Source organism: Lynx canadensis, chromosome E3, assembly GCF_007474595.2.
Source record: "Lynx canadensis isolate LIC74 chromosome E3, mLynCan4.pri.v2, whole genome shotgun sequence".
Lineage (NCBI taxonomy): Eukaryota > Metazoa > Chordata > Mammalia > Carnivora > Felidae > Lynx > Lynx canadensis.
The window spans coordinates 25095357-25117172 of NC_044318.1; the positions used below are offsets into that span (position 1 = coordinate 25095357).

Consider the following 21816-nt stretch of genomic DNA (forward strand, 5'->3'; position numbering starts at 1 on the left):
GAAAATCCGTGGAAATGTTCTGTTCACAGTGTAATGGAGGAGCTTGCGGAACGCCAGGGCCCCTGGACACTAATCTCTTCTCTGGCTCCACAAGTTCTATACCCAGCCGCAGCCTGGGACTAACCAAGCCCTTTTGACCAAAGGGGGTTGTGAGGGAAACGCTAAGGAGGCGTTGCGAGCGATACGGTGGCCGAAGCGGTGCACGCAGGGCGCAGGCGCAGAAGGGCTTTACGGTGCGGCGTGCTGCTCGTGTTACCGGCATGGGCCCCTCGCCACCGCTGCTGATTCTGCCGCTGCTCCTGTCTGGCCCGTGGCTCGAGCTAGGTCAGTGTGCTGGCCTGTCCCCTGACCCTGTGTGCCCCAGGAAACATCAGGGAAGGGGTGGGTGCCCTGCCAGGTCGGGAAAGAGACCGTGGCCCCTCCGCCCGCTTCCGGGATGGGCTTGGAGCAGCCAGAGGCAGCCAACTTGGCAAGATGGTTAATGCTCATATCCTATCTAACTGCTTTTTCACTTTTAATTTATTTTGGAATCTTTCGAACATAGTGTAAAAGAATATAAAAACACCTCCTCCTATGAACCGGTAACCCAGCTTAAAAACAGGCGCCAGTTTATAACTAATCTTGCTATTTTGGTATATCACTTTCTCCTTCCCTGGGGCCTTTTTGAAGTGAATCCAGACACGACACAATTTTATTTGTAAATACACAGCATGAATAGCCAAAAAGACAAGAAGTCATGAAAAAAAACCCACCATACTCTTTCTCTACCTTAAAAAACTAACAGTTGTCATTAATATCCTTAAACATACAGTTAGTGTTCAAATTCATCTACTGTGTTTGTTATAGTTTATTTACTGAGTTAATGTCAGAGTTCATACATTGCAGTTATATGTTGTTTCTGAATTCCCTTTTAATCTGAGATTTCCCTGTAAAATTTTTTCTCCCTTGAAGTAGATGAAATCATCAGTGTGTGTCAGAATGAGAATAAGAAGGCTAAAGACAGAGAAACATGAAAAAATGGTAGACTCGGCCATTGAGGAACTTATAATACTTAGACATCCTTAGGCAGAAACATAACACCCCAAAGTGTGAAGACAAGTGTAGCAGGTTGGAAATAGTGCTGACCTGGAAGTAAGGAGACCTGGATCTAGTGCTGTCCCTGCTAACTAGTTCTTTAAGTGGTTTCTCTTTTTTGGGTCTTGGTTTTTTCCTGTTAAATAAGGGGGTTGAATTAAAGATCTTTTGAGGCGCCTGGGTGGCTCAGTCGGATCGTGGGTTCGAGCCCCGTATTGGACTCTGTGCTGACAGCTGAGAGCCTGGAGCCTGCTTTAGATTCTGTGTCTCCCTCTCTCTCTCTGCCCTTCCCCCACTCGTGCTCTCAGTCTCTCAACAACAACAACAAAAAAAGTTAAAAAAATAAATAATAAAGATATTTCTAATTCTGATTTTCTGAGGTGTTCAAACAGTAGATATGAAGGACCTCATTCAGTTATTTGCTAATTATCGTGCTCTTATGCTAGATGCCAGGAATACACTGGCAAAATAAATGTAGTTCTTTTCTTTCTGGAGCATATGATATAATAGTGAAAATCATTCAGAAATGGGGAGGAAGAGGCAGAGAAACAACTTGAGCAGAAGTGTGGGTAGAGATGTGCTAGATGTATTTCAGGGTATAGTGTCTAGATTTACCTAGCTGGGACAAAGAGTTGTGTACAGGAATAGAGCAGTAAGAAAGAAAATAAACATTTGTTGAATAATTACAATGCACTCACAACGTTTCACACATGTTAATTTTAATTTATACAGCCACACCTATGAAATAGCTAGATGTTATCTCCATCTTGTAGGTGAAGAAACCAAAACTCAGACTGACTTATTTGCCTAAGGCCACCCAACAAATTAAGTGGCAGAACAAGAATTTAAAGCCAAATTTTTAAGCCGCATTTTTTTTTCATTACATCATTATGAATATTACGTATGATCCAAATATTGTCACTTGTTTTATATATATTCACGTATTACTGATGATGCTCCTTTTTCTCTGCAGGGAATGGGCAGGCTACTAGCATGGTCCAGCTACCAGGTGGGAGATTCCAGATGGGAACAAATTCACCAGATGGCAGAGATGGTGAAGGGCCTGTCCGGGAGGTGACAGTAAAACCCTTTGCCATTGATATATTTCCTGTCACCAACAAAGATTTCAGGTACATCAGGTATTCTAAGAGCGGTAAAGGCTCTTTCTGATTTTCGTTCCTGATAGCTAAAAGCAAACTAGCTTGTTCACTATTACATATCATCTTTGCAATAGTAATATGGGATAAGTGCTGTCTCCATTTTTCAGGTGAAGAATCTGAAGTCTGGAGACTCTGTTTACGGCAGAGCTGGACCTGGAACTCAAACCCTCTGACCCTTGAGCCAGTGGATTTTCCATTACACTGGATATAACACTGAGAAATAGGGGCAGAAGTCAAACACTTAACAAAAACCTCTTCCACAGGGAAAAGGGATTGGGAGAAGGGTCATAGTAGCTGGGAGTCTTTAAATATCCTTTATATTTACTTATGGAACTGGCATTGTTTTAGGACAAGCATTGTGATTCCAACTCAATCTAGGAAGCCTTGTTGAGCCGCCTCACTTTCCTCAAGGTGGTATGTTTTGCAAAGGCTAAAGTGGGGAATGATCCAGGTGATACCTGTAACTTACCTTCAAATGATACAGGGGGAATATAGAGAGAGAGGAGTGGGAAAAGGAAGAGGAGGGAACAGGAAGACAAAGCAAATGTGGGAAATGATTTATATGTTGCATTGTGGCCTTAAAACTCTTTAAGATAAAAATTTACGGGGAAAAATTTACTCAGGAGACAGAGTAAGCATAAGAATTATTAGTGTATTTGTGGCACCTGGGTGGCTCAGTCAGTTAAGTGTCCGACTTCGCTCAGGTCATGGTCTCGCAGTTCGTGAGTTTGAGCCCCGCGTTGGGCTCTGTGCTGACAGCTTGGAGCCTGGAGCCTGCTTTGGATTCTGTGTCTCCCTCTCTCTCTGCCCCTCACCCGCTCACACTCTGTTTCTCTCTGTCTCTCAAACATAGATAAACATTAAAAAAATTAAAAAAAAAAAGAACTGGGAGATGCAGCATTGTGTTAGTTTACAGATTTTGCCCATGTTTTTGTGACTTCCAAATGAAAATAATTCCAGGGAAGCACCTTATTAAAGGTATTTAAAAATCCTTCCTGGGAGGGGGAGGGGGCAGGACAGGGAACACTATGTAAGGGATATATATATATATATATATATATATATATATATATATCTTAGTTGGTCTGATAATGGATGATTTCAGTTTTGTTTCTTTTCATATACTTGTGCTTTCTCATTTTTCTATAATACAATATGCATTACACATATGTGCTTTTTTGTTAAGTATTTATTTATATTGAGAGTAAGAGAGAGAATGAGTGCAAGGGAGAAGAAGAGAAAGGCGGGGAGAGAGACAGTTCCAAGCAGGCTGCATACAGCTGGTGCGGGGTTCGAACTCACGAACTGTAAGATCATGACTTGAGCCGAAACCAAGAGTCAGACGCTTAACTGACTGAGCCAACCAGCACTCCATGCTTATATGTGCTTTTTAAAAGTATTTTTAAACAGGAAAGTTATTAAAATTGAAGGAGAAATCGCTTTTGATCAGGTTTGCACCACATCATGACAACCAGAAATAGCTAGCTAGATAGATGAACAGTGTGTGTTCTTTTATATTTCAAATTATGACATTTATTTATTTATTTATTTATTTATTATTTTTAATGACCTATTTTATGAGAGACCTCTGGCAAGCCCCTAAACTTTGCTTAGAACCCCCATGATTTGTCTCTGCCTCTCTGGTGAAAGATTTTCAAACTACTCAGATGCTCTGAGGTTGGTGAATAGCTGTTGCTACCACAACTGATCACCTCCTCCATTCTCAATGCCCCTTTCATGGGTGAACAATGTCTCTTCATGTCAGAGGGCTGGCACAGACGGGGTACTATTAGCCCAGTGAAAACAATCCATCTTACCCTGGAAATTTTACGTGCTAAAATTTGCTAAACCATACCAAACTGTGTGAAAATCCATTCTAAAATTTCAGTACATCATTTTTATTTGATTCCACTTTTTTTCATTTGTTAGATGGAGATAATCACGTTCTGCCTCCCTCACATGATTGTTGTGAGAGTGGGGATGTCTGAAGACCTTTCAGAAAACAGACCTGTTCCCCACCCTTAAATATTCTCAGCAGTTTTATTCATAATCTCCAAAAGCTGGAGATAACCCAAATGACCTGCAAGTGGTGAATGGATAAGCAAAATACAGAACCTCCACACAATAAAATGGTACTCTGTAAACAGAGGAACAAACTAATACTGGCAACAACGTGGGTGATTCTCAGAGGCATTGTGCTAAATGGAAGAAGCCAGACTCTAAAGCTACATACTGTATGATTTGATGTATGTGAATTTATATTCTGGGAAAGGCAAAACTATAGGGACAAAAAACAGCAATGATTGCAGAGGCAATGAGGGAATTTTTGGAGGTGGTTGATAAACTTCCTCTATATCTTGATTGTGATAATGACTATAAGTTTTGTCAAAACTCACAAAACTGCACTAAAAGAGTGAATTTTACTCTACGTGAATTACACATACAGCAACAGATTTTAAAGGAAAATCTCCTACTCAGACTTCAATGTCAATTCCTTGTTGTTGAGGGAAACTCTGTGATGTGTGACTTAAAGGTGAAGGATATATGAGGTTTTCTGGAGCAGGAGGGGGTGACAGTGGGACCTGGAACTGTAGCAGCTTAACTAAGTGAAATATCTCTCTTTTCAGGGAGTTTGTCAGGGAAAAAAAGTACCGGACAGAGGCTGAGAAGTTTGGGTGGAGTTTTGTCTTTGAGGACTTTGTCTCGGATGAGCTTAGAAACAAAGTGGCCCATCAGATGGAGGTGAGAGAACCTGGGCTTTCAGCTGAAGGAGTGGGCCCTGGACAGAGAATCCTGTGGGTTATGGGGTCACCTGGGCCACAAGAGAGAATCACCCCTGAGAGCCACAGGCAGGGAGGAAGCAAGAGAGATCATCCCTGGAGGAGTCAGATGAACACATACTCCCGAGATGTTAACCTTGTGCTGGTTTCTGCCTAGAGAGACTTTGTAAAAAGTCTGGTGATCTGGTCACATGTAGGGTTCAAGTTACTCCATGAACTGACAAGAGGACATCTCAACATCCCCTCCAATAACGGTCATGAGATGTCCTGCTTTAAAGGTTCCAGAAACAGCCCCACTTGGACCACCCGAGGCTCAGCCTAAAGTGTCTGCTCTGCCTCCTGTGTGTCAGTCAGGAAGGTGACCTTGCTGGGTCAGAGCATCTTGCAGTCATGCCTTTTCCTTTTTTTGCAGTCTGTTCTCTGGTGGCTTCCAGTGGAAAGGGCATTCTGGAGACAGGTAAGGGTTGGTTCCTCTGCCTTGTTTTCTGCCCCTGTTGACTCTTATTCTGGAGGCCTGGCTTCCCTAGACCCGTTGCCCATCTAGAAATATGGAATTAAAAAGGATGACCATAAATTTTGAGGACACAGCCAAGCAACCCTATTTCCTGTGCCCTGATCTTTTTTCCCATCGCCCACCCCACTTTTCCGTTTCTGACTCTGGGCCTCTCCGCGCTCACCAGGCTGTCTCCTCCAACTTCCTTGCTCCATCTAGTGGTAAAAGCTGAACTCAGCCACCTTAAGCCTAGCCTTCCTCAGACTTCCATGAGCTCCCAGAAGTCTGTCTCACTTCATCCTGGCTGTCAGCCTGCAGGTCCTGGCTCTGGCATCCGAGAGAGACTGGAGCTCCCAGTGGTACACGTGAGCTGGAATGACGCTCGTGCCTACTGTGCTTGGCGGGGGAAACGGCTGCCCACCGAGGAAGAGTGGGAGTTTGCTGCCCGAGGGGGCTTGACGGGTATAGAGTTGGCAGCGCGACTCCCCTTTATTCTTCTCCCATACTACCCTGCATGGGGGGCTTTGAAGGGTGGGAAGGGTCCATACTCCCGAGAGCAGTCTTCTAAACTGTGTGGCAAAGGGCCGGTTGTTCTGTTTTCAATTCTAATCCATCTCACACCCATACTAATGTACAATGCCATAAAAATTACTAACTGGAAAAATGGAATGAAGGAACAGACAGAAAATTTGTCATTTTTGGAGATTGCATCCAGACATGTTACATTTCCGTAAATGATCAGAACACCATAGCATAGGGGGAAAGAAAAGCACTACCTAGACTGCCTTTTCCATAGGTGTAAAGGGACTAAAGAATCACTATTTGCTCATAACTCTGTTGTTCTGCAATCCCAACTAAACAAAAAGTTAGGAGCAGGAAGCAGCAACTCGCCGTGTTCAACACCTCTGCTACTCTTTGAATGAACACCAGCTATCCCAGTAGTCAAAATTATTAATGTGAATAATAAGGTTGCTTGTTTGTTTATCCAATTTAAGTCTAGTTGACAAGTTTCTTCATTCTTACCCCCAATTTCTGTACTTAATCTAGACATGATCCAGTAACAGTTAGTTTACAGACTGGCATGAGTCAGGACCACAATTGGGATCGCACTGTCCTGGAGCAGATCAGGAGGCCAGGGGCTCTGAGTGCAGTACAGTGAGGGGAAGGGACAGGCCTTGGAAATAAAAGTAATCTCTCTCTTCTTTTCTCATCACCTTCTGACTTCCTTTTGGTTCCCTCACTATTTCTGTCTTTCCCTTGTTCCACAACCCTTCACCTCTCCCACCCCTGCTATCTCCTTGCTGTCTTGGCAGGTCAGGTTTATCCATGGGGAAACCAGTTCCAGCCAAACCGCACCAACCTGTGGCAGGTAAGATATACATTCCTCACCCCTCTCCCTTCTCAAAGCCTTGATCGAAACCTGCTGTAGGCTAGGCGGCACATTGGGCTGTGGGACTCAGAGGGCTTTGTGTTCTAATGGGACTGATAAACTACTAAACTGGTAAAGCAAAAGACAGTGTGGTAGGGCTACATACTGAAGAGTTGCAGGAGTAAATGACTGCCTGAGAGAGCTGGGGGTGACTTCACAGAGAAGATGACATTGAACCTGATGGAGATTGGAATTTGCCAAGTGAAAAGTGTAGGAAAGGGCATTGTATTAGGAAAGGGTATTAGGAAAGTGTAAGCATTGTATTAGGAAAGGGTACTGTGTGTTCAGAGACGGGACAAATTCAGAGAGGCTGGAGCACAGTGAAATGGGGTGTGTAGGAGATGATGTAGGCAGTGGGTTGTAAGCAGATTATGAAGGACCAGGTGTGCCAAGATACGGTTATATCTTACCCTGTAGGCAGTGGGGAGTCAACAGAGGGGACTAAAAGCATCTTTGATTTGGGGAGTATGCTAGTTGCTAATTTGCACAGGACCCAACAGAGTACAGCTGCAATGGTGGCAGTGGGGGGGGGGGTCTCTGAATTTGAGGCTGTGGAAATGGCACAAGGGATTTTGAACATGTGAATTAAGTAGCAGCAGGATGGAGAGGAAGCCAAATGGAAGAGGCATGCCTGAGAAGATAGATAGGGTTTGGTAATTAATCAGATGTGGAGAGGTGAAAGAGAGTTGGGTTCAAGCATGAATCTAAGCTTGGGCAACAGGATGATGGTGTACCATTATCAGAATAGATGATATGCATTTGGGGTCAGAAGGCTAGAACTTGATCACTGAACTGAGATCACTGATCACTGAACTAAGATCAGCTTAGTTTAAGGTGCCTTTGGGTCATTTATATGCTGAAAGTCAGAAATATGAGTCTGGAACTTAGGACAGAGGTCTGGGTCAGAGCAAGTGGTTTGGGAGTCATCAGCATACATCTTGGGCAAGAATGTCATCTCCCAGGGAGACTCTATAGAGTGAGGTGGTACAGCGTCAGCGTTTCAGGGGGTAGCATTAAAAAGGACCTGAGGGGTAAACTGATCTTAGATGATCTTTGGATCAGAGCTTGGCAAAAAGACAGATCTGACTTCTTCACTGTAATCTTTGATAAGTTAGCCATTTTGAGCCTCAGTTGCCAGTTTTTTAAAGGGAGAAAATACTTGCCTCACAACCTTGTAAGTATTAAATTAAAAGCGATAAATGTAGCCCTAGCACATAGTAGCTATTGCCCCTTCTATCTCCCCTTTAGTAAGAGCAGTTTCCGTAGACCAGTGGAAGATGAATCCCAGTTTTAATGAGAAGAATGAACACATTGGACACATTGCATCAGCAAATATAGGGTCCTTTTTTTCAGGAATTTTGGTGGTAAGAACAGATGAGGATAGAGTCAGGGCAGACGAGGGAGAGTTACACCTGTTGGTGGTAGAAGGGGAAGAGGTGTTACAGGAGAGCACAGGGTGGGCATTGGTTGTTCTGCAGATGGCAGGTGGTGCTGACCACAGAGGAGGGGAGGAGAGCCTTTCTTCCCAAGGCACCGAAGCGCATGGGGTCCAAGGCAGAGGAGTGGGAGCTGCTGAGAGTGGAGACAGTGGGAGTGGGGTAGGCTTGTTCTAGACCCCTGTGGGCACAGGGGAAGGCATACCCGTCCTAATCCAGCCAGGAGGTGATGGTGGAGGACATGAGGTGACTAGTTTGGGAGCTCAGGATGGGTACCTCAGAACACTGCCCCATACCCCTCACCCCACCCCAGATGACACAGCAAGTGACCTTGGTTTTCCTCTGGGTAGACAGGGACACCTGCCTTGGAACAGGATGGTAAATGTTTTAGTCTAAATTTCTCCTTCTCAGGGAAAGTTCCCCAAGGGTGACAAAGCTGAGGATGGCTTCCATGGAGTCTCCCCAGTGAATGCTTTCCCCCCACAGAATAACTATGGTAAGATTTCCTTTCACATTGCTGTCAACACTCACAAATTGGTTGGTGGGATCATTCTGTTGATCAATGAGGCAGAAAGAAACACCACCAGAGAAGCATTTGCTCCCCTAAAGACTTCATAAGTGGGGGTGGGGGGGGTGGGTACTAGCCAGCCTGGGACTGACCCCCCACCCTGCTGTGCTGTAGGGCTCTATGACCTCATGGGCAACGTGTGGGAGTGGACGGCATCACCGTACCCGGCCACTGACCAGGACATGCGTGTCCTCCGGGGGGCATCCTGGATCGACACAGCTGATGGCTCCGCCAACCACCGGGCCCGGGTCACCACCAGGTAAGAAGCCTGGGATCTGGGGGCTGAGGGTCAGGTCCTGGTCTCCCAGAGCACAGACAGCACCAGAGCTGGTGTTGGCACTGCTTCCACACCTCCGTCTGCACCCAGAGTTGGGCACAGAAAAGAGAACAAGCAGCACTTGCCATGAGAAGCAAAAGAGCCCAGGGCGACTTGTGCCTTTTCTTGCCAGCTCTCAGCACCCAGAAAGACTTTGTGTCCCACACCATAAGGTTTTCTTTCTGTTCTTGTCCTCCTAATTGGGTGTGCGGAGACAGGGGGGTAGAATGGCCACATAAATAGGTTATGGCCTGGGGTCATGGAAATACTGACCCTTCAAACTGGAAAGCACATGAAAAGTCATTTTCTGTAACCATTTTGTTTTACCGTCAAGGAAAATTAGGCTCAGGGAGGTGCTGGGACCTGCTCATTTCACACAGATGATTAGTGCTAGCACCTGAGTCTCCTACTGGGACTGTCTCTACACTCTCATCTGTACATTTATTTTGATTGATCTCCCTGTGATTCCTCCCCTTACGGGTTCCATAGGGATTAAAAAGAGACCACAGTTTCTGTGGCCTCGGGAAGTCAGGTTTGCAGACGTTTCTTTGACACATTGAGGCCCAAGACTTTCTCTCACCTCCTTTTTTTAGGACAAAGTAATGGAGAAGATATTAGCCTGGGAACCAGGAAGCTGGGTTTGCCACTGAATCTCTTGTGCCCATGAAGCAGTAGTTGGCTCTGGGCAGGATATTTACATCTTTCTAGTATCTGCTGGGTCTCTAAAATGGTGAACAGACCCTCCCTTCCAGAGCTATTGAGAAATGGCAAATGAAGGAGCATATGTGAAAGTTCATTAAAAAGTATGAAGTACTCACTGGCACTACAACATTTTGCTTCTTACTGACAGGAATTTTTGATTGTTTGTTTCGACTGAGTTATTCTAAACCACCAGCAGCTAAAGTTACTAGTCATTGCCCTTCCTGCCTTCCAGAGCAGATTCTCAGGGCTGTTCACTCACACTTCCTCCACCCTGTCCCAGGGCCCTTCTCCCCATTGCCCCAGGAGCGCCCTCACCCCAGGCTTCTTTCTAGACCATGTCCTCCCGCACCCTGGACCACAGCAGGCCCTAGGAGGTAGAGCAGGAAAGTGGAGTAAGACTCCAGACCCCTTTTCAACAAATGTCCATTCTTTCTCCTCTTCTCTGGTGCCAGGATGGGCAACACTCCAGATTCAGCCTCAGACAACCTTGGCTTCCGTTGTGCATCCAGTGCAGGCCGACTGCCTGGGGAGTTGTGAACAGCTATGCAGAGCCAAAGAGAAGAGCCCCATGGTGCCCGTGCCACTCCCTGGCCACGTTCCAGACACAGCCAAACTCCAGACTCTTAAACTTTAGCCTCAGGAATGACCTCCTACCCCTCTTCCATTCCTCTGTGGCAGGCATCTCTCACCAGGCCAGGAGAGGACTCTAACCTCAGAGGAGGGGTGCCACTGTCTCCTGGAGAAGGGGCCCAACTTATTGATTGTGGCCAAGAGCTGGGTGTTTCTCTTAGAGGTCAGATATTAACTGTATAGGGCCCAGTACTCAAACAATTGGGCCAGAGTGCTCTGAAAGGCACTTTGTTAAAAATTTTAAATCAATGTTTGATTCAGGGATCCAACATTGTTTTCTCAAGGCAGAATTTCACCATTTCTCTTTGTTTTCCAAGCAAATTGCTGTAGAAGGAAAATACTGCTTTCATTCACCTCATTTGTAGTGTTTCACATGCCTCTGAAGGAACCTAATTTCTGCTAACCGTACACAGAATGCAGTAACCAGGCTCTTTAAAGCACAATGTCAGTCTTAAAAGGGTCTAGGGGAGCCGAATTATTTACCAGACAAAACTGTATTGTGAGAGTCACAAAGTAAATGATATTCCAGACAGACAAATACCAGAACCTTCCCTTTCTATTGTTAATCAGATCAGGGCTCCCATATGCCTCTAAACATATGTCCCTAGAAAAGAACCTGCTCCCATGGTGCCACTGGATGTTGTGAGGTCAGTAAAACCTCTTGTGATTGTATATCTCAGACTATTCTCTTTTATCCTCACCCTGGGACCCTAAGAGAAGGGCGCGCAAGCATCTGGAACTCTGGGCCTCCCATGAGAAGAACCTGAGATGGTGCTTACAGCTGGGAAGTAGAGAAGCAGTTCCCCTCTATGGGGACAGGCCCTGACCACACTCACCAACATGTGATGACGTGTGATGGGAGCGCCCTGCCCTTGTGCAGAGCCTCTGAGAGGGGATAGGGGCCTTGGGTGCAGGGGTTCTGGCCAGGCCCAAGTACCCCGCTCTGGACAGAGGCTTGGACATGATCTCACTCCTTCAACTTCTGTTTCTGTGGCTTTCCCTCCTTGCCCGCCCCCCACCCCACCTACCCCACCTGCTGGCCCCTCAGTAGTCTTCCTCAGCCAGGGAGAGGAGCACAGCTTTGGGTGTGTTCTCAAAGAGGGCAGCCCGGTTCTGCTGCTGCCCCTTCTTCACCCAGTGGCCATAGATGCGGAAAGCATAGGCATCGATGAGTCGGCGCAGAGGACGGAGGGCATAAGGGTCACGGATGACGATCTCCCGGGTCACCGGCTTCACCCGGCGGTACTGGTAGTAGATCCGCACTGAAGCCAGTACTGTTACAGCAATCACCTGTGGAAAGCCAGAACTGAGAAGCTGGACCCAGTCCCTGCCGGCCTGTCTCCTTCCCCTTCCAGTGCAGGGAGTCCCTGAGCGTGATTGCTATGAAGCCTTGTGTGCCTACTGCTGGGCCTTTCCTAGTGTTCCCCCTATCATTCCCACCCCTCCGGCATCTGCAGAGATGTGGGCTTTTGGAGCCAGATGGGTGACATCTGTCCTCTCTGATGCCAGAAATTGAGCTGGAGCCATCACAGGGATGGGTGGGAGGGGAAGGGCAGGTGCTCTGGAAACCCTGTGAGTGAAAGGAGTCCCTGGGGGAAGGAAAGGGACTTAGGGGCTTGGACTTGAGTCCTGCCCTGGGTGGGAGGGGAGCTTCAGTACCTTGAACTTGCCCCGGGGGCTGAAGTGACGCACTTCTTCCACCACATACTGCTGGAAGAACGGGTGTGCTAAGGCCTCTTCTGCTGAACAGCGGCCCCGGGGGTTCACCACCAAGAAGCGAGAAACCTGAGAGAATAAGGAAGGGGGAGCTGAAAACATCAAGGCAGGGTCCCCTCCAGCACTTCAGAAGACATAAGGTCTTTCCCAGTAGGGTCCTCCATTTTGTAGCATGATATGCTTCTCTCCCCCGTGGTGGACTCCCCCTCTCTTGAGCAGAGGAGCCAGAAGGATTGGTCTCTCACCAAGTCCTTCACTGTGTCTGAATAATCATCCCATTCAGGTGAGCCAAACTGGTAGTTGCCACTCATGATCATCCTCAGCATCAGCATCTGTTTCCGGTGCCAGAAGGGTGGGGAGCCAGCCAGCAGGGTGTACATGATGACGCCTGTGCTCCACCTGGTATCAGGTGGAACAGGGAGGAAGGCAGGAGAACTGGCTGTAGCTCCTGCCATTTCCTCCCCTCCCCAGCCAGGTGCTCTTAGCCACGGGGGCATCCCTGTCCTTCTGGGTCACTTCCCAACATACTTACATGTCCACTTCCTTCCCATAACCTGGGTGGTCATCATTCATGGAGCATTCAATGATCTCAGGGGCCAGGTAACTGGGGGTCCCACAGACCTCTGCAGAAATAGTTACATTCAGGACAGGTCAGCAGGGGGCACTTGGAAGGGGGAAGATCCAAAGAAAAAAAATGTAGACAAAAGCAAAATGGTGCTTGGGCTGGGACTCTTCTAACACTGGCCACCTTCAGAGCCAAGGGCAGGGCCTGGGTGCTGGGTCTGTTGCTTCCTCGGTCACGTCTAGCCATCCTGGCCTGGAACTCAGGCAGTGGGAACCTGGCTCAGCCCTGGGAGGAGGCTTACCTGAAGAGACACCTAGCCCTGAAATGGTAGGATTTTTATTCTGGGAGCGGAAATCAGGGGAGAAATCCAGGCAATCTCTGTTCCTGGGAGCGTGGATGAGAGAGACCTGAGCCCCTGACATGGGCCAAGGCCATGTTACCAGACCTCGCAGCTTCTCTCCTGGCTCCAGCTGGCAGGAAAAACCAAAGTCTGTGAGCTTGATGTTCATGTCATCATCCAAGAGGATGTTCTCAGGCTTCAGATCCCGATGTACAATGTTGAGTTTGTGCAAATTGCAGATTACCTCCAGCAGGGCTCTCATGATCTTCCTGGGGTGGGACAGGCACATGTCACTCTTATCTCCTATTCCGCAGGGCCCGGTAGCAAGCAGGGAGACCAAAGCCCGTATACCCACCAGACTGCCAGTGTGGGAGGACAGGCTGAGACCATCTAGGCTGAGCCAAAGAGGGAGGGAGGCTACAAAAGCCAGCAGTGCATGCCCCCAGCCCAGACAAATGCATGCTGCTCTCACTCCAAGAGCTTGGTGCCAGTTTCACTAGGACTCTGGGGCAGGGAGTGGCCATAGGGGCAAATGGATCCTCACCTGGTTTCCTTCTCACTCAGAGTGACCTTCTCAGTGAGGTAATCAAAGAGCTCCCCTCTCTTCATCCTGTGGGGATGGCGGGTTTGTATCTGTATGGGTCCCAAGAGCACCCCCTTCTTACCCTACTCCCAGAGACCTGTTTCCTCCCCTCATATCTCCAGAGACAGAGTGGACCACTCCCCATGAAGGACCAAGGGCTGCAGGAAGAAGCTGGGGAAGTGAGCAGAGGGGTTGTCTAGGGAGATTAGAAGAACAGTGGAAACCGAAAGGGTGGGATAGCACAAGGGTGAGTGTCTCCCCCACTGGGGGTGGGATGGCACCAGCCTGAAGTTCCCCCCACCTGTGGAAGTGACACACTGGGATCTATCAGGGCCAAAATCAGGGCTGGGAGGTGAAAGAGGGACCCTGAGCCACTGGCCCAAGGCCCCAGATCCAGATCATGACAAGAGTGTCCTGATTATTCCCAGGAATGGACAGTAGAGGCAACAGTGCAGGTGCTGCGAGAGCAAAGTTGGCCTATTTTAGGAGTAAGAATTACAGTTCAATCTTCCCACTTCTTGGAATGATGTAGAAAGAGGTCGCTGCTAAAACAATCTAGTTGCACCCTGGAGGGCAACTCAGGGCAGCATTAAAAATAGCTTCCCTAAGCAACTTCTTCAAAGGTTAGGGATATTTGAGCTGCCCACAAGGGCTCTACAGGGCAGTGTCACCGAGCAGAGCTGGGGACAGCTGCAGCTGGTTAAGTCTTGGGCGGCCCTGGGAAAGTCTCCCCTGGTTAAAGAGGAAAGGTACATCCTGCTCTCCTCACCCACCCCTCCAGGGAAAGCAGCAGGATTCCTGGGACACAAAGGAATTTGGCCACTGTCATAGAGGCAAGAAAACCCTTGAGCTTAGCTGGTATGGCAGGGAGGGGGGTTCTGTTTGAGGAGACAACTTAGAATTTACAGAGGTGAGCCTTATCTGTACAATATCTGCACTGTGTTCCAGAAAGGCCATGTGTGAATCCAGTTTTTATTATTCTAATTCCATTTTAAAGACACTAGAAGAACTCACTGTTAGCAACATAAGAAAGATTAACCAGTAAACACTGGGGACTGGGCAAGATACAACAGGCTGCTGCCTCATGGACCTGGCAGTTTAATTGTACACACAGGCCAGGTTATACTGTGTCTGGAAGAAAATAACCCTACACATATTCAGCATGGCTACAGTATGAAACATTCTAACAAGACAAAACCTACTTGAATAATTTTCTCAAGTAAATCCAGTCCCTAAAATTAGCTACTATGTATGGAGGAATCAAGACACCACACAATGGTGGTGGTTCATGGAGCCTTTAGTGAGGACTCAATGGAGTGGGGCGACAAGGAGCTGGACAGTTTCCTTCCCTGGGAAGCCTTTCTGATAAAAATGATAAGTCTGAAAACATTGTTCACAGAGCACTTTGTGTCGTCGAATTCAATACTTAGAGCCTGGTGAGATGGGCACAGTGGTTGTTATCATTTTTCCTTTCTTGAGAAAACAGAGGCTCTCAGAGCTGAAAGGCCCCCTGTGGGCAGTGGACCCTGTGACAAGGGGCTTGTCCCAGTAGCCCTGTTGGTGCAGAAGCAGGGGAATAGTGACATTGATGACGACAACGATGATGTCAGTCTTTGAGCCACACCCCAAATACATCCTTTACTGCTTGCCTCCCTGGTGGGCCTCTTGCCTCAATACTGCTGGCCTCCTCCTTTCCACTCTTGCCTCCTTATAGTCAGTAGTATGCTTTTCAAAAGTAAGAGGGATGTGTTCATCCCTCCAAAGTCCTTGCCATGGCTGACATGCCTGCAAAATCCGGTCTTCAGTACAGACTGGCCTCACATTCTGCCAACTTCACAAGCTTGCCCCACTCCACCCTGGTTTCCTTGCCAATCCTGGAATATATGAAGCCCATCCGGTGGGGCCCTTGCTCTGGCTCTTCCTTCTGTCCTTCGGCTGGAAGGGTCCTTCTCCAGGTCTTGGTTCTGATCCCTCCCTCACTTCATCTGGGCCTCTGCTCAGGTCACCTTCTGGAGAGCATTCCCTGACAGCCCCATCTAAAGAAGCCCCACCTCTCTCTAACTCCTGCTCTGCTTTATGCATCTGTACATGTACATAACTATGTGTATGTATCATTGCTTTCTGTTCACTCTCTGTGATAATCATTACATGAAGTTGGGGACTTTGTCTTGTTCATTGCTATAGCCTCAATGTCCAGAATGAGTATTGAATGACCACCTTCGTCATCGTCGTTGTAGTTGATAATTAATAGCATTTACATTGTGCCATTTGCTGTGCTATTATTACTTCTGTAATGCCCATGAGAAAACGGATACTTAAAGAAACCATCTAGCTCATAAGTGGTGGCCCCAGGATTCGAGACCTGGCAGCCTGACCCCGGGGCTGATTGACCTGAAGCATTGGTGATCCTATTTGGCCTCCACAGTGTAGGGAGCTGGCTGTTGGTCTCCAGGAAGCACTGGGTAGGGACCACACTAGGAGGTTCTCCGACAGGCCCCAGGGTGTGGCTGGCTGCAGGACTGGGTACTTACAGATCAAACACCAAGAAGAAGAAAGTGTTGGTCTCATATGTGTCCTTCAGCTGTACTGAAATGGAAATGACTAACTCGTCTCAGGTAGCAGAGGAGCCTGGGCAGAGGCAGCGGGGGGGCACAGGGGTGAGGGTACTAAAGCTGCTCCGACTGACTTCAAGAGCCGGAAGGGGTATCAGAACAGTGTTCAAAGGAGTCCCGCTAAGGGAGGGGCCAGCCCGGGACCTTACACCCCCATTCCCTGACCCGCAACCACCGCCAGTTCTGCTTGCAAACCTCTGGCTGGCTGGAAGAGGAGGCTTACAGCTGAGTCTCCAGGGTGGTGAGGGTGCGGCTGGGAACCTCAAGCCTCAGGGTGCTGGGCTGGCAGGGTCTCCGGGGCAGGAGACACTCTGGGGATCCTGGCTGGCTGCACGGTGGGACCGCACGCACTCCCTGACTTGGGTTATTAGAGCAGAATCATGGTGGAGCACCCTGCTGGGGCCCAGAGCCATTACTCACTGATGTTGGGGAGCCCCGAGACCTTGCGCAGGATGTCCACCTCCTTCAGCGTCGCCTCCCGCAGCTCCTGCACCTCCGCAGAGCTGAAGCTGCCCCCGCCGGTGATGTCAATGATCTTCACAGCATACTCCTGGCACGTGGGCTTGTGGATGCAGCGCCTGACGACACTGCTAACTCCTCTGGGGGTGCAGAGTACAGGTGGTCCAGGGGCCCCTCACCCCAGGGAGAATCCCAGGTCCAAGGCACAACAGAGATGTCTTGCCTTATCCACCAACTCCCTAGGAGCTTTTGGGGATGGGGGACGAAGATGGCAGAGGGAGGGTGATTTGTCTGGAGCTGATGAGTAACGAGCCTGGTCTTAGGACTCTTGATTCCTAGTTTAGTGCTCTTTCTCAGCATCGAGGGCCATCACCTTCCCTCTGACCCCTGATCTCTGACCCTGGTGCAAAGTGGGTTTGGAAGTGCTTGTCAACAGCACTGGGAGAATTCCGCTGGGAGAGGTATATACCCTTCTCATTTGTCCCGGTTCAGGAGAGCAGGACCCCAAACTGAGGGTTTCTCCAAGTGGACAGTGCTTTGGGGATGGGCCCATGGGCCCATGGAACTGGCTGGAGCCTAAGACAGCACTTCCTGGGGCAGGTCTAGGCCTTACCTGCCCAGGATCTCCTTGGGCTCATAGTTCTCATAGAAGCCCTGTGCTGAATACGAGTCTGGCAGTGCCTCGTCCCGGGTCATGCTCAGCTCCTCCGGGGTGATTCTGAGGGGCTCTGAGGGGAGAGATGGAAAGAAGCTGGCAGCCGTCCTGATCTAAGGGATGTGCTCTTTGAGGACTGGAACCCTTTCTCACTCATCTTTGTATCTCCTGGCACAGAACAGGCCTATAGTGGACGTTCAAAATAAATGTGAGTTGAAAAACCCTTTGGAAAGAGCCCAGCTTGCGTCTTCCTGCTGGCTGCAAACTTTTGTGAACCCCAGGCAACCCTGTGGCTCCCCGGATGTTCTCGCTGTAAGTTGCCGCCCCCTGCTGACAGCAGGCCAGGCCTAAGCCCAGGCCAGAGGCAGAAGGTTGGGCCATCAGCCCCAGGGTTAGCTCTGAGGAGGCCAGCACACCCTTGATTTTAGAAAGAACCCCAGAGAAACTTTGCAGAGGACAAATTAAAGGGCTGTCTCTTCTCTTTGAGGAGATGAGGCTAGTCCTGCTTTTCCTCTGCTTGTTCTCTGTGCTTGCGGAAAGGTGAGAAGCTTCATGATTTCATCTTCTCAATATGGGGCTCCTAGAGCCTCTCTTTCACCTCCCCCAGTGTAACTGTCCTTCCGTGAAAACAGCCCTCCTTCCGGAACACACTTCCAGTGCTTCCCACTGTTCCTTCCTTACTCATTCTGCTCTCAACCAGGACTTTCCTAACCTTTCTTTCCTCCTTTCTTCCTTCCTTCCTTCCTTTCTCTCTTTCTTTCTTTTCTCTTCTTTCTCTCATGCTTTTTGAGAAGCACTCTGCCAGGTGCTCAGAGGGATGCAGAGCTTAATGGGCCCTGCTTCTGCTATCACCTGTCAGTGTGTGGTGTCACCTCCTCCATTAGACTGATCTCTGGGGTGTCCCAGCCATTCCTCCCTGCCGTGCCCAGTGCTGCTCCCTGGATGTGAGTCAACAGTTGGAGGTATCCCTTTGGCTCAGGGTTCTGATGGCAGGTCGGTTCTATCCTTGGAATGCCCCATGTCCTACCAAATGATGGCCGGTGAGCCCTGAGTGGTCCCGCCACAGTGTGGGGCGGTACAAAGCCAGGATACTCAGGCCTGGACACAGGAGCTGAGCTGGCCAGCTTTGCCTGAGGAATATAAATGTTTATTTATTTTTGAGAGAGAGTGTGAGTGGGGGAAGTTCAAGGGGTAAGGTGGGGTGGGGACAGAGAATCCGAGTGGGCTTGGCGCTGACAGCAGAGAGCTTGACACAGGGCTCAAATCCACGAACCATGAGATGAGCCGAAGCTGGACACTCAACCGACTGAGCCACCCAGGCGCCTGAGGAATATAGAGGCCACCATAGTACTAAACTCCTACCTCAGATACAGGATTTGAGGAACAGAGAAAATCATCTACCAACAGGAAGAGGGGCAGATAGAAAATGGGCACAAGTTAACATTCAGCAGGGCCAAAGCTGCCTCTAGCCCCACTTCCACTGCCCTTTCTGGGCCCAGGAAGGCCTGGCCTATCAAATGGGCCAATTTGCTGACCAGCCAAGTAGGGCTAGCTGTTCCAGGAAGCCTGGTGTCCCCACTGCTGGGTGCCTGGTTACCAGAGGAATAATTAGAATAACAACAATCTCTGCCAACAGCAGGCGCCTGGGCTGCTTGCTCACAGGCTTCCCAGTCAGCAGCCCCAACTGAGCACAGAAATGTCTGTTCCTGTAAAAACAAGCCCATTTCCTTGCAGGTCCTTTTAAGTTCCCAAGATGGGTGTCTGTGTCCCCCACCTCCCAAAGCTGGGTAGTGCAAGTTCTCTCCCTTCCCCCAGCCCTCTACAGGCAGAGGATGTGGTAGACCCGTTCCAGGAAGCCATCCCAGCTGGGGGCTCCATTCCCTGGCCTGACCAGCTTCACACACTTCTGGCTGCATTCACCTGTCCTGGGGTGGGGCAGGGGGACCACTCCCTTGCTCTAGGCCTGATTGAGCCACATTTGCGCTTCTGTCCACTACCTCCCTACCTGCCCTCCCACCCCCGACTCCCCACCTTTCCCAAGACTCTTTTGGAAAGGGTCCCCAGATGGAAGTAGAGAACCTGGTCCTTTTCGGAACAACACATCCCTCCCCAAAACACAAAGTCTGAAAATACAATAACAGAGAACCCCCTTTCTGTAGGCAAATACCCTGAGGGGGGCTTCAAGAGTCAATGCTGCCACTCTGCATCCAGCTGCCTTCGGAAGGGAAAAGTGGGTCTAATGGCTCTGGATGTTTCTATCTTCTCTGCCCACAGCCTCTCCCTCTCTGCCTGTTGCCTGGCTTTTGTCCATCACCAGCCCAGCTACTCACTGTTAGGTCCTCTCAGGCCCTTGAGTGAATGTGACAGGAATCCCAAAGGTCTCAGAGCCCCTTGGGGAGAGGGGACAACTGAGGGCTGAAGCAGGTCCTCAGCAGACACTCGTGGCCACAGTAGGATATCTTGCTGCTCGTCCTCCGGGCTTTGCTACTTGGTGACGGAAGCCTGACGTGCCAGAAATAAATCACAACTGCAAATCTGGGATGCAGGCCAAGACTCAGCAGGGGCCAAGTCTCACCAGGAGGTGACCTCTGCTGGACGGTGAGGGAAACTCTGGTGGCCTGAGAGCACGCAGGAACAGCATGAGGTGACCAATCTTCCCTCTGGAGCTCCTTTGGCCTCCAGGCCCAGAGGAGATAAAGCCAGCCTTGACGGGAACACATTCACTTCTCTGGGAACAGTGTCTCTATATGCTGAGAGCAGGGACCTGAAGAAACCCCAGGAGAAACTGGCGCACCCACACTGTAGCCCCAGTGTCCACAGGGGCCCACTCAGGAACAGTTTTTGTGGCTGACCTGCAGAATGCAGACCTTAAAGGTTAAGGAACATCCCCTTCAGGAATCCATCTCTGATCTGCCTCCATGATTTCATCCTTAACCCGTTTAGTTTTCAGCCTGTGGTCTATTGGGAGGAGGTCCGTGTGCCAGGAAAAGCATATGAGCTCTGACAGGGTGCCCCTTTGGGCTCTTTGAGTGAGGGCCCTCATCAGTATGATTCTACCTTAAGAGGTTGACAGAATTGGAAATAATGTATGCAACATGCTGACACTGACATATTGCTCTCTCTCATTCTAAAGCTACTTTTTTTCTTTTTTTTATTAAAAAAAATTTTTTTAATGTTTATTTATTTTTGAGAGAGAGACAGAATGTGAGCGGGGAGGGGGCAGAGAGAGGGAGACACAGAATCCAAAGCAGGCTCCAGGCTCTGAGCTGTCAGCACAGAGCCCAATGCGGGGCTCGAACCCCCAACCAAGAGATCATGACCTGAGCCGAAGTTGGATGCTTAACCAACTGAGCTACCCAGGTGCCCCTAAAGCTACCTTTTTTCAAACCCCTAATATACCAAATGAAGGGAGGGCTAATACAGTGCTTCACACAGAGGCTGAGCCCACAAGCACCCATTTGATTAGCATTTCACAAAGCACTTGCACATTCTCACTTGGACCCCAAAACTCTGGTATTAAGGCAATTTTAAAGAGAATGTGACTTGCTCAAGGTCATGAAGTAGGTAAGGAAGGCCTAGATGAACCCCAGGTATGGGCCCAAGAGCTCTTTCCTTTATTCATGCTGACCATCTATTTCTTTCACTCCTGGGAGTGAAAAGATTTCTATATAAATGGCTTGATTTCTATATAAATGGGCACTGGGAAGGACTTTGGGTCTACTATGCATTAAGGCCTCTGCTTAACTGAGATACAACATCTGGCTCCAATGATGAAAACACCTCAATCTCCTTTCACTTACTGTAAGCTCCCACCTCCTCTTTTTGTGGTCCTGATGCAAAGCTGTAGAGTGGACTTGTGCTTTATACTTTCAATGCTTAACAAAATCCCTTCTGAACTCAGGGCAAAGGGCCAGTGCATCTAGTGGATTATTCCCTGTGCCCATCTCTGTGTAGCCCTGGCTCCTACAAGGGAGAGGCCAGGCCAGCCAGACTCTTGCATTTTATTGATGTCAGTGGTTCATTTTCCTTTGGTTCACTGATTCAACAATAAACTATTTGGCTAGTCACCATATGCCATCGGCCCTTGGACATAAGGGGCATTAACACTATAAACTCACATACTTCCAGGGAAAATGGACAAAGGAGCCCACAGATGAATCCAGAAGCAAATATGCTGGGGTCTTGCCAGTTGTGAACTGTCTGTGGTAATTCAGGCAAGGTGGTCTTGGTCACTTTCAGGAACTCAAGAAGAGTAGGGCATTCTAAGAACACAGCTGAGAACAGGAGGCAGCGGGCAG

The 21816-nt window shown here is 48.8% G+C and overlaps 2 protein-coding genes across 3 annotated transcripts; one reads left to right on the forward strand and one right to left on the reverse strand.

The window, feature by feature from the left end:
• Positions 1-226: 226 nt before the first annotated feature.
• SUMF2 (sulfatase modifying factor 2) lies at positions 227-11260 on the forward strand. Of its 2 annotated transcripts, none has more exons than XM_030301063.2 (9): positions 227-324; positions 2048-2204; positions 4862-4976; positions 5427-5471; positions 5819-5969; positions 6821-6876; positions 8784-8868; positions 9055-9199; positions 10411-11260. In XM_030301063.2, exons 1-9 carry the CDS (start codon positions 261-263, stop codon positions 10493-10495), a joined length of 903 nt encoding a protein of 300 aa, XP_030156923.1. In that variant the 5' UTR covers positions 227-260; the 3' UTR covers positions 10496-11260. The 2 variants fall into 2 exon arrangements, with proteins under 2 accessions (XP_030156923.1, XP_030156922.1); XM_030301062.1 differs by having other exon boundaries at positions 230-324; positions 2048-2213; positions 10411-10588.
• Positions 11064-20020, reverse strand: PHKG1 (phosphorylase kinase catalytic subunit gamma 1). Its single transcript, XM_030301061.2, has 10 exons — positions 19849-20020; positions 17477-17591; positions 16825-17003; positions 16324-16378; positions 13754-13819; positions 13315-13478; positions 12837-12927; positions 12550-12703; positions 12248-12373; positions 11064-11878 (listed from the first exon to the last, which is right to left on the reverse strand). The coding sequence occupies exons 2-10, from the start codon at positions 17557-17559 to the stop codon at positions 11633-11635; spliced, it is 1164 nt and encodes a 387-aa protein (XP_030156921.1). The 5' UTR covers positions 17560-17591; positions 19849-20020; the 3' UTR covers positions 11064-11632.
• Between the last annotated feature and the right edge of the window lie 1796 nt (positions 20021-21816).